The sequence below is a fragment of the Pseudoliparis swirei genome, chromosome 17 (assembly GCF_029220125.1).
Source record: "Pseudoliparis swirei isolate HS2019 ecotype Mariana Trench chromosome 17, NWPU_hadal_v1, whole genome shotgun sequence".
NCBI classification, from domain to species: Eukaryota; Metazoa; Chordata; class Actinopteri; order Perciformes; family Liparidae; genus Pseudoliparis; species Pseudoliparis swirei.
The window spans coordinates 17,103,291-17,118,571 of record NC_079404.1 but is presented as its reverse complement, the minus strand read 5'-3'; the positions used below and the strand labels follow the sequence as shown (position 1 = coordinate 17,118,571).

General features: G+C 42.6%; 1 protein-coding gene across 1 annotated transcript in view; it reads left to right on the top strand.

Annotated features, from left to right (window-relative positions):
• The window catches only part of camkmt (calmodulin-lysine N-methyltransferase), a 93,911-nt gene that overhangs the window by 51,798 nt on the left and 26,832 nt on the right, over positions 1-15,281 (top strand). Inside the window, exons 4-5 of the mRNA XM_056435660.1 lie at positions 11,088-11,148; positions 14,091-14,142. Coding sequence (XP_056291635.1) covers positions 11,088-11,148; positions 14,091-14,142 — 113 coding nt within the window. The remainder of the gene's footprint in view (positions 1-11,087; positions 11,149-14,090; positions 14,143-15,281) is intronic.

Below are 15,281 nucleotides of genomic sequence, written 5' to 3'. Positions count from 1 at the left end.
TCAAGGCTCAGGAAACCCTTGCAGGTGTTTCGAGTTAATTAGACAATTCAAGTGATTTGTTTAATACCCTACTAGTATACTTTTTCATGATATTCTAATATTTAGAGATAGGATATTTGAGTTTTCTTAAGCTGTAAGCTATAATCAGCAATAAATCAGAATAAAAGGCTTGCAATATTTCAGTTGATTTGTAATGAATCCAGAATGCATGACATTTTTGTTTTTTTAATTGCATTACAGAAAATAAAGAACTTCATCACAATATTCTAATTTTCTGAGACAGTCCTGTATATATATAAATTAGGCAGCATGATTGTTTTCACAAAAGAGCTTTTGTAGACGTAAGGAAACGTCATAAAGCTTACACCAAACAAGCAAAGCAGCTGTTCAACTGAACATTCAAGCCACCAAATATGTCCTGGGAAATTCAAATCAGCCAGCTTGATGTTGGTTGGAGCGTGAACCTAAGTGGCCAATCACGGGCTGGAGTGACCTGCAGTGGGCCTGCAGGCAGCCCATCATCATCAGCACAGCGTACACACTCTACTCCACAAGAGGCATACACAACTTTCTGTAAAGCCACTGCAGCCACATATCAGACATGAATCTAATCTATTATTGAGTCATAATGCAACAAGCTGACTTTGTTAATAATGTTTGCTAAATTGTGATCACGGCGACTGTGTTTGCTGCTGCATCCTGAACACACTCCTCTTCCTCCACCAACACTGACAGTCCCACAGTCATCATCATTCATCCATCAATCCCACATCCACATTGTTTCAAAGGCGTTGTGCTCAAAAGTGAGGGTGAAGGGAATCAGATTAGAGAGATGAATAGCTTGAAGTAGATTATAGCTTCTTAGTCGAGAAGATTTGTGTTTTAGTAAACTGAATATTTTTGAGTGTTTGGACTGTTGATCAGACTTAACTGGCAATATCGAGACAAAATTTAAAGAAAATGCTTCGGGACATTCAACAATTTCCTTTTTCTTTCTACATTTAACAGATCAAACAAACAGTTGATTAATCAAATAAATAATTGCAAGATTAATTGACTGCCAATATTAAAGACACACTCTCCCCTCCCCTCACATGTCTGCTGAAAGTGGCGGGCATTGCTCAGCAGTGCTCGGGTGTAGACTCGAACGTTCAATTTAAAACGGTCAATTTCCACGCTTACGACACACTCCACGGTGTGACCGTGTGTCCCTCTGCAGCGCTTTCTTTGTATCCAAAACCGATGTTCACCCCCTTGTTTACCTCCCTCGCCCTAAAACCCCCCCCTCTATATTATGTCTCCCCCCATCTCCCTCAGCCCCTCTTCACCGAGATAGAGAGTCTGGGTCTAATGTTTAAGGCATCAGTGCAGTTGTCGGGCAGACTCCTGGAGGCTCTTGTAGTGGATGTGATTTCTGTCTCACTCCTCTTGTCACACACTCCCCCTTTCTGTCACTCTTCCTGAATATATCCTTTTCTCCCTCCCCCCGTCACTTCCCTTCCTTTTTTAATTTGGATAACTCCCTGCTCACTGAGGTGCCCATGAAAGTACACACACACACACACACACACACACACACACACACACACACACACACACACACACACACACACACACACACACACACACACACACACATGGGTAGACATGTTTTCATCCAAAACAACCCTCACACTCATACCATGCACAGACATCATACTGACTCATAGTAGAGTGGGTGTAGTCTTTTCGGAGTATAGCTGGTGACAGTCAGAGGGTCACAGAACAAACTTTGTGTGACTGACTGATCTAATTAGAGCACAGCTAACTCACTACACAAACTATTTCCTCACATGGTAAAACATTAATCGAGTGAACAGTTGCAGCCCTGGTCGGTTTCAAAGTATGTTTTTACTAATAAGGTGATACTTTTTCATCTCAGACCACATCATTGGAAACATTTCCATTTTTCTCTAAACTGATTTGAGTTGTAGAAGTTTTGAAGTAAGCATTGATCTGAACCTCATGGTTAAATAATCAATAGTTCAGCAGTTATGGTTTGAATGCAGTGAGTAGTTTTCTTACTTTACGGAAGGACAATGTGTGTATCGTAATACACTTGTATGTTTGTTCTTGTTTCATTTGCAGATGAGAATTAATTCAATGGAATTAAAATTGAAATGACATTTATATACCAGGCTTTCAGACAAGTTAAAAAAGACAAATGTAGGTGAGCAAATGAGAGATAAAGACACTACAACTTAACATTAGTACGCATTATACATGCGTATAATGTGGAAAAACGCGGCAGGGGAAGTCGGGGGCTTGCTTAGAGAGCAGCAGCCCGACTGATACGGCAGGTACGGCGTTCCTGCCTTCCGCAGTCACATTTATTTGGAGATGGGTCTTGTTTGAGAAGTGCTTTTTTAAAGCGAAGCCTACCAAGGGCACCAATTTTGGTTGAAACAAGTGATGCTTTTGATGTTAAATAGGGTGACACTTGCATTAAAATGGCTAGTCGGTTGACATTTCTATCCTAAGTATCATCTAAGTAGAACAGTTTTCACTCGCATTATGCAGTTTGGATATTCGTTTAAAGAAATATAGTATAAAAATAAAGAAAGCAAAAAGAAAATATACATTGAAATGAATCTAATGATTAGCTGTTTATATCACTGCATGTTGCTCCTGGATGATTCTGTTTTTTTTCTCCATTTCCCATCGGTTCGCATTCAAAGGGAATACCACAGGTTGAAGGCGGGGAGGGTCTCGGTGGCAGCTGTCATGCTTTCCCATATCGTTTTATTCTCTTTCCCATGATCCAAGAAACAAGAAGCTCCCATCAGTCGTTGTAATCTCAACTGTCCTCTTCCTGTCCTCCCTGTGCCCTACCTTCCCCACTCTCTACACCGACTCCTGCCACTTTCACCACCCTGTCTCTCATTTTATCCCCCCCCCCCCCCATACTATCCCAACTCTTTTCTCCCTCTCTTTCAATCCCAGCTCTTCTCCAATCACCTCCATTCCCCTCCTTTTCTCTTTCCCCTGTCCTAATTGTTTATATACATTAACATTCAAGAAACTAGATAGCTCGGCGCAGGTGACACCCTGTAATTTGACATCCTTGCCTTTCTCCAAGGAAGGAGAGCGATGCAATCTGTGGCAATCTACATTGTGTGTGTGTGTGTGTGTGTGTGTGTGTGTGGCGTAATCTGGGGTTGTCACACGGCCCCATGCCACTCTCCGTATGCTAATCAATGAATGAAGCTCTGCAAAGCTCTCGTCTGCTAGCTAAACCCCACACCTCAGTGCTGATATGTCTATTAGCCGCATGTCAAACTCCCTCTTTGTTGTTTCTGTCTCTCCCCACATCTCATTGCCTCCCCTCTCATTCGATCGTTCCTCCTCTCTGTAATTCTGCGCTGCCGTGTCTCTCTCACTCCCTCCTTCCATTTCTATCTCCATACTTTGAGTCTCCTCCTGTGACCCTCACTTCTACTTTGTTCCTTTGCGCACTCTGCAGATGTCATTCCATCAAGTGTTCACTCTGCTTCTGTTCACCGTCCATGAGAAGTGCGGCGAATGATGGCGCTGGAAACCGGTTCACGGCAAACGTTTATATGACGTAAACACGGATACCAGTTACAGCTCGAGAACACATGTTTGACTCCCTTGTGCTTCATATTTGAGTAAAAATACAAATGGAAAGATGCATACATTTGTATTTAGTAGCAATTGTTTTTCTATTATTATTTCCTATTCTTATGAACTGCTCATATGTATAATTTATTCCATGTATATAACTATTTGATTATGTTCATTCTGTACGCCTGACAACTATTGCACCCCTCTCCATCCGGGGAGAGGGCTGCCTCCTCAGTTGCTCTCCCTGAGGGTGTGAGAGTCCAAGGACACAGGCTATGTTGTACTGATTGTCAAACTGTATGAGGCAAGTTTGGGATTTGTGGTAGTAGTCTATACAAACAGAATTCAATATATTTCCCTCGAGTACATTACCTATTTGTGTGGTTTGTAATTGTTTGTATTAAATAAGAGCTCTTGGTCTAATTTGATTTCTACCATTATACAAAGGAACCTATAATATCAGGTTTGATGCTTGCACACTCAATAGGTAGTGCATTCTTCAAATGTATTACATACACCTAGATGACTAAAAATTACAAAGCTTTGGCTGTCCGTATGTGGTTCTAATTGTACATAATAAAAACACACCCTTTAGATCATTTCAGACACAAGCACAAGCTGCTTGGTCCTACTTTCTCTGCATATATCATTGCTCTGCTTTTATAATATCACTCCTTCTGCAGAACTGTCCCTCTGCAAGATGCAGGAGTCTGTCATGTACACAGACATGATGACAGACGGGTAGAGGGCAGATAAAAGGAGGCATGGCCGTGCGTTTGTCTTAATGCTTTTGCAAGCTTTAAGGCGGGATGACAGAGAGACAGACAGAAGGGCGTGGAACCAGGCAGACGGTTATAGGGGCAGTTAGACAGGCAGTTAGCCCTGGCATTTTGCAGCAGATAAGTAAGCTATCAGAAGAGGGGGATAAATAGCAGAGTAAAGATTGGTCCCGGCCCCCTCAGAGAGGAGCGGGGGGCCACAATGCAGGCGTGGTGGGCAGATAGCCCCCTGCTCTCATTATACTCTGCCTAATCCAAAACGATGTTTACTCAGAGAGAGAAGGGCCAAGCTTATCGAAGCCCTGCACAGTCCTCCAAGCGTGTGTGTGTGTGTGTGTGTGTGTGTGTGTGTGTGTGTGTGTGAGAGAGTACGTGTTAAAATGAGCCTATTCCAATGGAAAAAGGGATCAGGAGTGTCTCCAAGGCAGACTCTGTTGGCTAGAATGTCGATGCTTATCGCACATTGCCTGGCTCTTCTGGTGAAAGGCGAATAGGCTATCTAAACCGCCTATTCACAGCGTGTGTATTTACCATACCGGCTGGGCAGGATGATCATTTTCGTAATTGCTATTATTATTAGCACACTACTAATAATAGTTCACGCTTTTATAACATCTCACCTAATCTGATTCATCAGAGGATGACGATCCTCAAAGGCCACAAAGCATTTCACTTTTTTGATTTTGAAATACTAGGAAATTAAATCAGTGATGTTTGTTTTTTTATCCCTTTTGCTTGTGTGTTTGCATTTCAGCTTTTTGGCTCCCGAAAACCTGAATGCAATCGCCACTTACCTACTAATATACTGCACGGCTTCTAAGATGCTACATGGTGTTTTTTTATCTGAGTGGTACTGTTCAAACGTACCTCTAAAGAGCAGTGTGCCCATCATGATAACGGATATCAAAATGTTTGTTCCAAAATGCACAGCAGTTTGAAAAATCAGACTTTTGACCACAGATTCTAATCTGTAAATTATCCTTTACAAAGTACCATATTATTTTACAAGTATCATAGTGTTTTTTCTCAGAGATCTCACTGTTTGTCAGTTTGACACCCCTCAACTACAAGTGGTAACAGAGACGAGATGCAGCAACCAGCTCTCTCATACCTCACCATGGTGCCTTGTATGCAAACACACACACACACACACACACACGCTCTCTCTCAAACGCACACACTGTGCGCTGTACACACTCTTCTTCAATCCCTGTCTTTCTCAATCACATGCAAACCTCACTCTGTGGTCTTGTGAACTGTGTGTACCCTGTCTAGGCTGGCCGAGGTAATCCCGGGCCTCCACTAAAGTAGCCGTGTGAGAGGACAGATTGTCAGTTGATCATGGTCAGGCGAGAGTCTTATCCCTTATTGGATCGGCCATGGAGGAGGCTTAGGAATTATCTAGAGGCCTCGCTTAATGTGGAGACGGATCACCGCCAGAGAGCCACGGAGCCTGAAGACACGCTGGGCCGCAGGGCAGAGAAAGACACTCTGTGTGTGTGTGTGAGTGAACAAAACCAACAAACAGGTGTGTGTATCAGTATGTAGTGGTGATAGAGACGTGTGTGTGTGTGTGTGTGTGTGTGTGGCAACATCATGGCCCACTTAACCCCATCTTGACACATCTCTCTCCTCTCCCATAGTCGATTTTTTTTTGTTGCCATCCTTTCCCGTTCTCCTATTACTCCTCTCTTTCCCTCCTCATCCTCCTTGGCCCTCCTCCCCCTGCCTCTATATCACTTCTCCTCAGATGAGAATGGCTCCCAATCTCCTCTTCACTCTGATCATCTCCTTCCTCTTTCTCGTCTTCCTGCTTCTCCTCTGGCTCTTTTACTCCTCCGCCTCTCTTTTCTATAGCGCTATACGGCAGCATTCTGTCCTCAGCAGGAGACCTGACAGAGGCTGGTGAAAAACAGGCAAAAAACAGACATTTTATTTTCCAAAGTTATAAGAAACAGAGCCAAATGGCTTGCTTTGTTAAGGAACACTGTTGGCCAACACCTCATACCTCAGAGCCCTCCAGTGTAAAAACAGCATCTGGCATCAGTGCTACGTATCAGTAAATTGTCAAGGGAACACATCGGCTGGTCTCATACGTAAACGAACCTTTGTGATGATTGTCAGACACCATTTAGAATATGTCAGACCTGTAATGACCAATCAGACTGCAGGAATAGGGTTTTAACCTTGTAGACATTTCAAAGTCTTAAACACGTCGTCGATGTTGCTTTCAGCACAAACTCACATTAGCAGATCTTTGTAACTAAAGTGTTCTGGCTCTGTATAATTAATCCTTGGTACCACAGACTGAGTAGCAGCCTTGTCTCAATTAATATTCTCTGAGTTATTTCAGACCTCTTAAATAGTATCGGGATACAGATATTAGAAATAGCCTTTTAGCGAATTCCATCCCCGCTGTCTGATCCCGGTGCTTTCAGAGGCCACGGATCCCTCAGGAAGGACCGGAGCGGGTAGGCAGGGGGAAGGCGACCCTGATGACCGGGTTACCGTTCTCCGCCTGCAGCCACGGAGGCCCAAACCTGGATAAGCAGCAGAAAACGGAGGGATGGATGGATAATTCCATCCCTGTGCATGAGATTACTAACAGCTACTGAGGCCAGATTAGCACTGCCATAAACCATGGAGTAAGGGTCACCACTGGGTTACCGGCCATGTGGAGGGTTTAGGACCATGACATTAAACAGTAGATTCAAAAGGTAGCTGCAACCAAGAAATCTGATTGGTTCAGTTCACCCCCCCCAGTATGGTAACATCGAGAGAAACCGGGACAGCATGCGACTGCCGGAAATACCCTCGGTTTGTGTTCAACCCTGCATATTATGTCATACCATCAGGGGAAAAAGATGCACATTTATCATGAAAACATCCTGAGCAAGTTTGGCAGATACAATAAACAAAAAATAGAGATTTTAATTTAAATCTCTAATTGTTGAAAAATATCAGTAAATAAAGTAGAAACTGCACAAAAGGCCTTCCTTCATTTTAATATTCTAAATGTGAAGAGAATTACTTTCACATTTAAGTCATAAAACCTGCACAAAGTAAAATGTCTTTAACATGACATTGATGTATCGTACTAAAGTTATAAAGTACATGGATGAAATTGGACTCAATAATAGTAATAATAATCATAATAATAATAATCCTACCATCACGGGCAACCACATGAAATTACTTTACTCCCTCCAATTGCAGATCTCTTATATTTGCCGGTTGGCAGTGCAGAGACCAAAGTGGGCTTGAAGTAAATACATCCTGAATGCAGGTATATATATGTTTGAGTAGTGTGCAGCTGTAAATAAGCCACGACAAAAAGGTTTGCAAACAAATAATGGTCAAATCTCCTCATGAACACTATACAATATAAGGGTTATAGGTACTTTTTAAAAAGGGAAATAATCTCACAGGGTTTAAGTTATTCCCAAAAGGAACAGGAGCAACCCAGCAGCAATGTTCCAGCACAAAGCACCAATAAGCTTCACATATGGTTTACGGGGTAACACCATTGACCAGGTTTAGTGCCTAGAACAGATAACTGTATTAAGCTGACACACACAGACATACAGACACACACACACACACACACACACACACACACACACACACACACACACACACACACACACACACACCAACACCTACACTGCTTCCTTTCCTCATCTAGTAATTGAAGGTGAGAAATAATTTCATTATCCTCAGGAAGAGTAATCTGCTCTCTACTCCTGATCCCTTCATTTCCTACAGTGCACCTCGGCCTGGGAGGCTAACACACACACACACACCTACACACCCTCACACACACACACACACACACACACACAGTTGCTATCACCCTGGGCTATTAATGCTATTGGAGTTGGGGATTAACAATCAGATTCACATATGCTTTACAAAGCTTTATTACTTCGAGCTGTCTGTCTTGCTCTGTCTCACACACTTGCATGTGTTCACACACTCATGCACATGCTCATGCACATGCACACACACAGGCAAATAACTTTGTATTGAAGAAAGTTAATCTGAAACACGCCCTCGGTAGGTATGAAAACATGGCGTGAAATCTCAAGTTTAGAACTTTACACAAATGGTATTGTGCACAGAGTTATCTTATTTTGTGTGATATTATAATCACATATGGCCTTGAGGCATCTTGGTTGAACAGAATCCTTCTTGGCATGCGTCGGCAGCCTGAAAGGAAACAATCTGAAGGAATGGTGGAGTGCGGCTTTGTGCAAAATCTCTGCCTGAAACCTTTCCTTTCAGCTTTAGGGATGATGTCGCACTCACGCCGCAACCCAATGAGGTGCCACTCATGACTTGTGCACATCACGAGGCGTCAACAGCAGACTGAAAACCGAGCGAAGCTGCACATGAGAGCGTCTGGGCCATCTATTTGTCATTCTTCTGCTTGTGATGTTGAGTGGCAGATCACAACCAGTTTAATGTTGCATTACCACCCTCTACTGTTCATCTGCACAAGATGTTTTGGGTGGCCCATGATGTCAAGTGTCATGGTGACACACACAGGGGGAGGGGCTAAACTGTCATTTTACAGGGCAAAGGTGTGTCGTGGGACACCATTACATTTTATATGAACATGCAATCACACGGGGAGGGGTCAAAGGTAAGGATGAAGGGGAGAATTAGGATGCAGCTTAAGACGAACAATACCCCACACATGCACTTATTGGAGAGGATTAATAGTGAATGAATATGCTCCGTTGTCGATGCTCAGAACAGAGCTCATTGGTGAATACATATTTATCAGGGTTTGTTCTCTACCTGTAGTGCAGTGGCCCCATAGACTTACAAAAAAAGAAAGAAAAAAACCAATATATATATATATTTACAATACAATGGCTATTAAAGGCTTCTTGTTGTCACCAAATCCCCTGACCAAGACTAAAACCAATAGTCCACACCGCTGCACTGGGTGACATTTGTCTTTATTACTGCAGCACTGCACTCGTTATTTTGTAATCAATATCGATTACATCTTTTTGCTCGCTGGAAGCATTCACTTTTGCACTAAATGTTTATTAGTTTAAGGCTGAAAATAGTCTCCAACAAATACGCTATTTATTCGTATTTAAGCTATTTTTCTGTGTCCCAGAACGACAATGCACAACAACTCCACCGTAGATCTGCGGGGTTTTCAAGGTGACCAGAGAAAAAGGTCGAGAGACAAACATATGCACTGTTGGTGTTGAACTCAATGGGATTTATTGATTCAAAAAAAATCTCTATATATATAATAACGCCAGCTGTATCCATTAAACACATACTAATAAAAAATAAAATATTTTTGGAAAAAATATTACAAAGACTACAAGTCAAGAAATATCAGATTAAAAAAAACATGTATATGCGCAACAACAATTCTTGTAAAGTTGTTCATAATATGTGATAAGCGCCCGGCTAAAGTGGAATAACAGATCCAATTAAAAATGTCACCTTATTTTAGCCTTACATGCCGTGACACTCGAGACACACAGTATAGCTAGTGTGTGTGTGTCTGTGTGTGTGTGTGTGTGTTTTGTGTCTGCGTGCCTGTCCTGTCTGGCCAAGACATAGAAAGCATGTTTTTTTTTCTTCTAATGGGGAAAAGGAATATTTGGACATTTTATCAATAGGCATTATTAAATCCTGCTTGCCTGAGCTAATCTTGTTGGACCGGAGAGAGCGGAAAGAGAGAGAGCGAGCGAGAAGGAGAGTGAGAGAGATAGACACAGAGAGTGAGGGAGCAGTGATGTCTGCCCCATGAGGTGAAGAGAGACCGCCTGTAAGCCGCTTATTATATCGACTACCACCTTTTCTCTCCTCCTCTAAACCTCCCGCCCTCCCCAGTTTTCTCTCGTTACCTCGCTCATTTTCTATCTCTGTCGCCCTCCCTCGCTTGATTTCTCCACCTCATTCTATATCCCTTCATTCTCTTTTCTCAACAACTCCTTCATATAATCACACACACACACACACACGTACACACACAGATGCACATGTGCACACAAACACACACAGGCGGCGCCAAGCCGAACCTTCTTGTTCAAAGCCAGAAGCGAAAAGCTGAAGTTTTATTCAAATGAATGTTTACTTCTTCTACTGCCAACGTGGGTGTGTGTCTGTGTGTGGTGTGTGTGTGTGTGTATTTTGAGAGAGAAAGGGAAAATAGCACCAAGTATGCAAGTGTGTGTTCGTTAGTGTGTGTTACATGCACGGTAGAAGGAGAAGGGCTGACAGTAGGTGATAAGCCAGACAGGCCTGCACGCTGTGATTATCACCCACCGGACCCCCTGTCACACACACACACACACACACACACACACACACACACACACCCAAGTGTGTTGCAAGGATTTAGGATAGACAGACGGACCGACAGACAAACCGAGACAGAGAAGCCTTGGATCACGGGCAAGGTGGAAACCACAAGAGAAGCAAATGAACACAGACTGGAAAATACAATGCATCCAATTATGTTTCACTGAACACTCGTGGTTTTTATATAAATATTAAGGTGTTTTGATGTTGAGACACTGGAATCAAAGCACTTTGTGACATCAGTGATGCTACGAATGCCTGAAAATAAAGATCTGTCGCGGGAATGGATAAACATCAGTGGGTAACTGAGGCTCTAACTCTCCCTTTGGTCTCTCTCTGGTTTAGGTGTGTGGCCGTCTGAAGAGGTGATGGCTCATTACTGTCTGCGGAAACGTCACATGTTCAAGTGAGTGTTTCCTCTCCTTAAATCCACGTGCACCAAGACAACAAGGACTAACAGCTGAGATGACACATCAGAATCTACATAGTTTATTGAAGTTGTGTTTAAGTTTAGCATGTCTTTTAGCATTGCTGTGATTATTCTTAGGAGTTTCACCAACTCAAAGGGATATTTACCTCCTGGAATATTGAAATATGTCGAATGAGACAATCGGAAACATATTTGGCAGCTGCATGACGGGAAAATGCTTTAGATTAGATTAGATCTTCCTTTTTGAGTCCCATAGTGGGGACATTTCAATTCAAATATATGAAACAATTCAATAAAACGGCCATTATTCTTCCTGCACAAACTTATTGAAAGTATTGCGTTTGTTGTAAGAACAATTCAATTCAATTATGTTGTAGTTTATTTGTCATCTCACAAATTGATTCAATCTTACAATCTGCTTTTTAGTAATCTTGCCACAACATCCAATCCCTCAATCGGAAACAGGAAATTCCCAAAAAAAAAAAAGAAAAAAAAAGGGAAGAAAAGAGGAGAGAGGAGGGAGGAGGAAGATAGGGGGATGGACAGATGCATAGATGTATGTGTGTACAGAAGGAAAGACAGAGTTATAAAACAGATAGAGTATGAGAATAGTGTCAATAGAATATTTCAAAGGCATCATAGTCTCCACGATCCATCAGGCAGATGGCCAGGGGGAGGGTGGGGTGGGAGGTGGGAGTGGGGAGGAGGGAGGAGTAGTCATGAGCAGATGGCCCAGACCCAGGCGAGCAGGAATTCAGATACCCAGGATATCCTCATCATATAGGGTCCGATGACCCTGACCCCACCTGAGCGAAAAACGGGGAGAAAAGGAGAAATAGGGAGAAAGTACGAGAGATTGAGAGATGAAATGAAAATTCATCAAAAAGAGAGGAGAAAGGGTACTCAAGCATCCTAAAAAGCGTCCCCCCCGCAGCTATAAGCCTATAGCAGCATCTCAAGGCTGGACCAGGGCAACCCACCAGCCCCTAACTTCAAAAGCTCTGGTCAAAGAGGAAGGTCTAAAGTCTACTCTAAGTGAGGGTGACCAGGTGACTGTGTCTGCCTGGGAAGGAAGCTGGTTCCATGATGAGCAAAGATAACAAAAGGCTCTGGCTCCCATTACTTTTTAAGACTTTAGGAACTACAAGAAGTAGTAGATTTAGAGAGCTAGTGGTGAGTTGGTGTGGCAATAACAAGCTCCTTGCCTTAAGATATGATGGACATCATCAATCAAGGCTTTGTGAAGAAGAAGAAGAATTTTAAATTGATTTGATTTTACTGGGGGAGTGAGCAGAGCAGCTGCAGCAGGTGTTGAGTCTTTTTTTCTTTTTTTGAGTAGAAACATGAGCTGCGAACTTGGATCAACTGGGGGAGGGGAGGAGGGAGATTTATTAGAGCATTTGATAATAAGGAGTTGCAGTAATCCAGTCTCTAGAAAAGTGACAACTTTTTTCTGTTTTTTTTGCATCTTTTGAGACCTGATTTTGATTTTTTAATGATTCGTAGATGAAATGAAAGAATGCAGTTGCTTTGAGTTTAAAGGACAAGGGACAAGTCAAGAAGATATACAAGAAAGATTCTTACAGTGGTGTTGGATGCCAGGGCAATGGCCTACAGAATCCACATCATCTCTGAGGGTCAGGGCCGATTAAAATTACTTCGTTTTGTCTGAGTTTAACATCAAGAAGTTGCAGATGTTTTTATGTCTTTAAGATTGCTGCTGAATTTGCAGAGTTGTGCTCTCTCTCTGGTTTTATCGATAAATATAGTTGTTTATGTTCCTGATAATATTGCCCAAAAGGAAAAGGAATGTATAATAATAAATAAAATTGGTCCCAAGTACAGAACCTTGTGGAACCGTGATTAACGTTGGTGGTTGTCAGTCATCGTTTACAAATACAAACTCAATGGTGTGAAATGCAGCACTAAGTCTAACAAAGACAGAGAGAGAGGGAGTCCTTATCTGCTGCCATTAAGAGGTCATTGCCTCGGTGCTGTGGTGTTTTCTAAATCCTGACATGCAAGTCGACAACTGATTTGCGACCACTTTCTCAAGGATCTTGGAGAGAAGGGGAGGTTAATAAAAGACGCGCAAAAAAAATTTAAGCACTTAAGCAGCTCGTCTGGATGGGGTCCAAGAGACAGGTAGACGTGTTGAAGTAGAAACCGTTGAAAATAATTGGTCACGGTTGATAGGAGAAAATCCCTCCAAATATACACCAGGGCATACAACAGATGGTGGACCGGTGCCGGATCCCTCTGGTTTCGGTCTGACCGGGTCCCGGTGTAAACGCCTGGTACTTGTGTCATTCTGTACCTTTCCATGCCGCGCTGTGTTGTCCTGCGTTGCTCTTTGCTCTCTGCTGAGCGCCGGCCTGCCCTGCGGCACGGGGCTGAAAAGCACCCAGGCACCTTTTGATTTCCACTCAAGGTGGAACGTCACCCTTTGATTTCCTGTTTTAACATTCAAGAGGCGGGAGGCGAGGAAGAGAGGGGTATTGATCAGAGCAGCGTAGTGAAGGTCAGCAGGAGAGGGAGAGAGGCAGAGAGGGATGAAAGAGGACAGATGAAAGGAGGAAGAGGATGGAGAGAGGGGTTGATTGAGCATGCAAGCTACAGGACTGTGTGTGTGTTTGTGGGAGTATGTGTGTGTGTGTGTGTGTGTCTGTTCTCAGATTCCCGCTGATTGAGCTTGTGCTTCTCAATGTTCAGTATTCAGCTTTCAGGTTGATGGTTGAATTGATATTTCTTGCCCCGCTGGGTTGACTGTGTGTGTAAGTGCATGTTTTTGTATGATAGCGTGTGTGTGTGTTTGTGTGTGTGTGTGTGTGTGTGTGTGTGTGTGTGTGTGCATGCGCTAAACTGCTAGGTTTGGCTCAGCAAGGTGAATCTCACTCCCACTCTTCTCTGTCTCTCAGGGGTGCAGTGTGTGAGTTAGGAGGAGGCATGACCTGTCTCGCTGGACTCATGGTAAGTCACACACACACACACACACACACACACCCACACACACACACACAGATAAACAAATATCTACGGGAGAAGTAGTTTCGCTTCATTAATGAAATTGACCCTCACCAATCAATACGCAAGCAGTATCCATACCTATTCTTATACATATCATTCATTCAAATGTATGAATGCACATTCTTTACCCATAATAACAGTAGGTCACATGTCATCTCTGGTTTGTCCCACCAAATTCACAGAAGTCTTATGCCTGTGATTGGCCCCCTACTGGTTGAATAAGTCTTACATTCCAGGGTGTATGCATCGTAAGCCTCCCAACTGAGTGGTCTAAGAGTTATTTACAGCATCTATTAGTGCTTACAACAGCTCTTAAGTCTATGAACTGTCTATCAGTACAATCACAATGGGTTGATAACTCCTGCTGTCCATCTAGATTCTAACAACCTGGAGCTTTTAAAAGTTTAAAGTACAAGTAAGTTACAGGTGCATCGTGTCTTATGCCGTGGTGTTCTGTTGACGGAGAAGTTAATTACAGAAGAAATAACAAAAACTGCATCCTGTCCATTACTCGATTACTCCGGAGGTGGAATTTCAGGATGAATTGCGCCATTGAAGGATGATGACATTTTAATAGCTGGGACAAATATCCATGCCAATCAACACAACGCTACGTTTCCAGGCTTGGACAACACTTGCTCAGCAGACTTTGACTCTTAGTGTCACGTTCACACATTTAATTTACTAAAGCATGTAAGCTTATATATTTAGTTTTTGTTTTGTCAACTAGTTTTAATTAGCTTTTCCGTTTGAATTATACCGGTCAAACACATTCCTTAATTGTTAATATGACAACAGTATTTGTACCTTTTGCTCTTGTGTTTTATGTTTAATTGAGCAACAACTAAGCTCATTCTTGAAATACAACATAAACCATGTCAGGTCAACTGCGCCGTTTCTCTGAGCTTCGTTATACCGGCTCTGAGCAGCATTTTAATTGTCTTAGAAGAAACAATCAAGTAACTTCAGATATCATTAATGTCAGTAATACTTTGTCAATACGCTCCACTTTTCCTTCAGTGTCCAGCGAAGGAATTTGCATTGAAGAATCTCACATTTCACTTTATGAAAACCAGAATCAC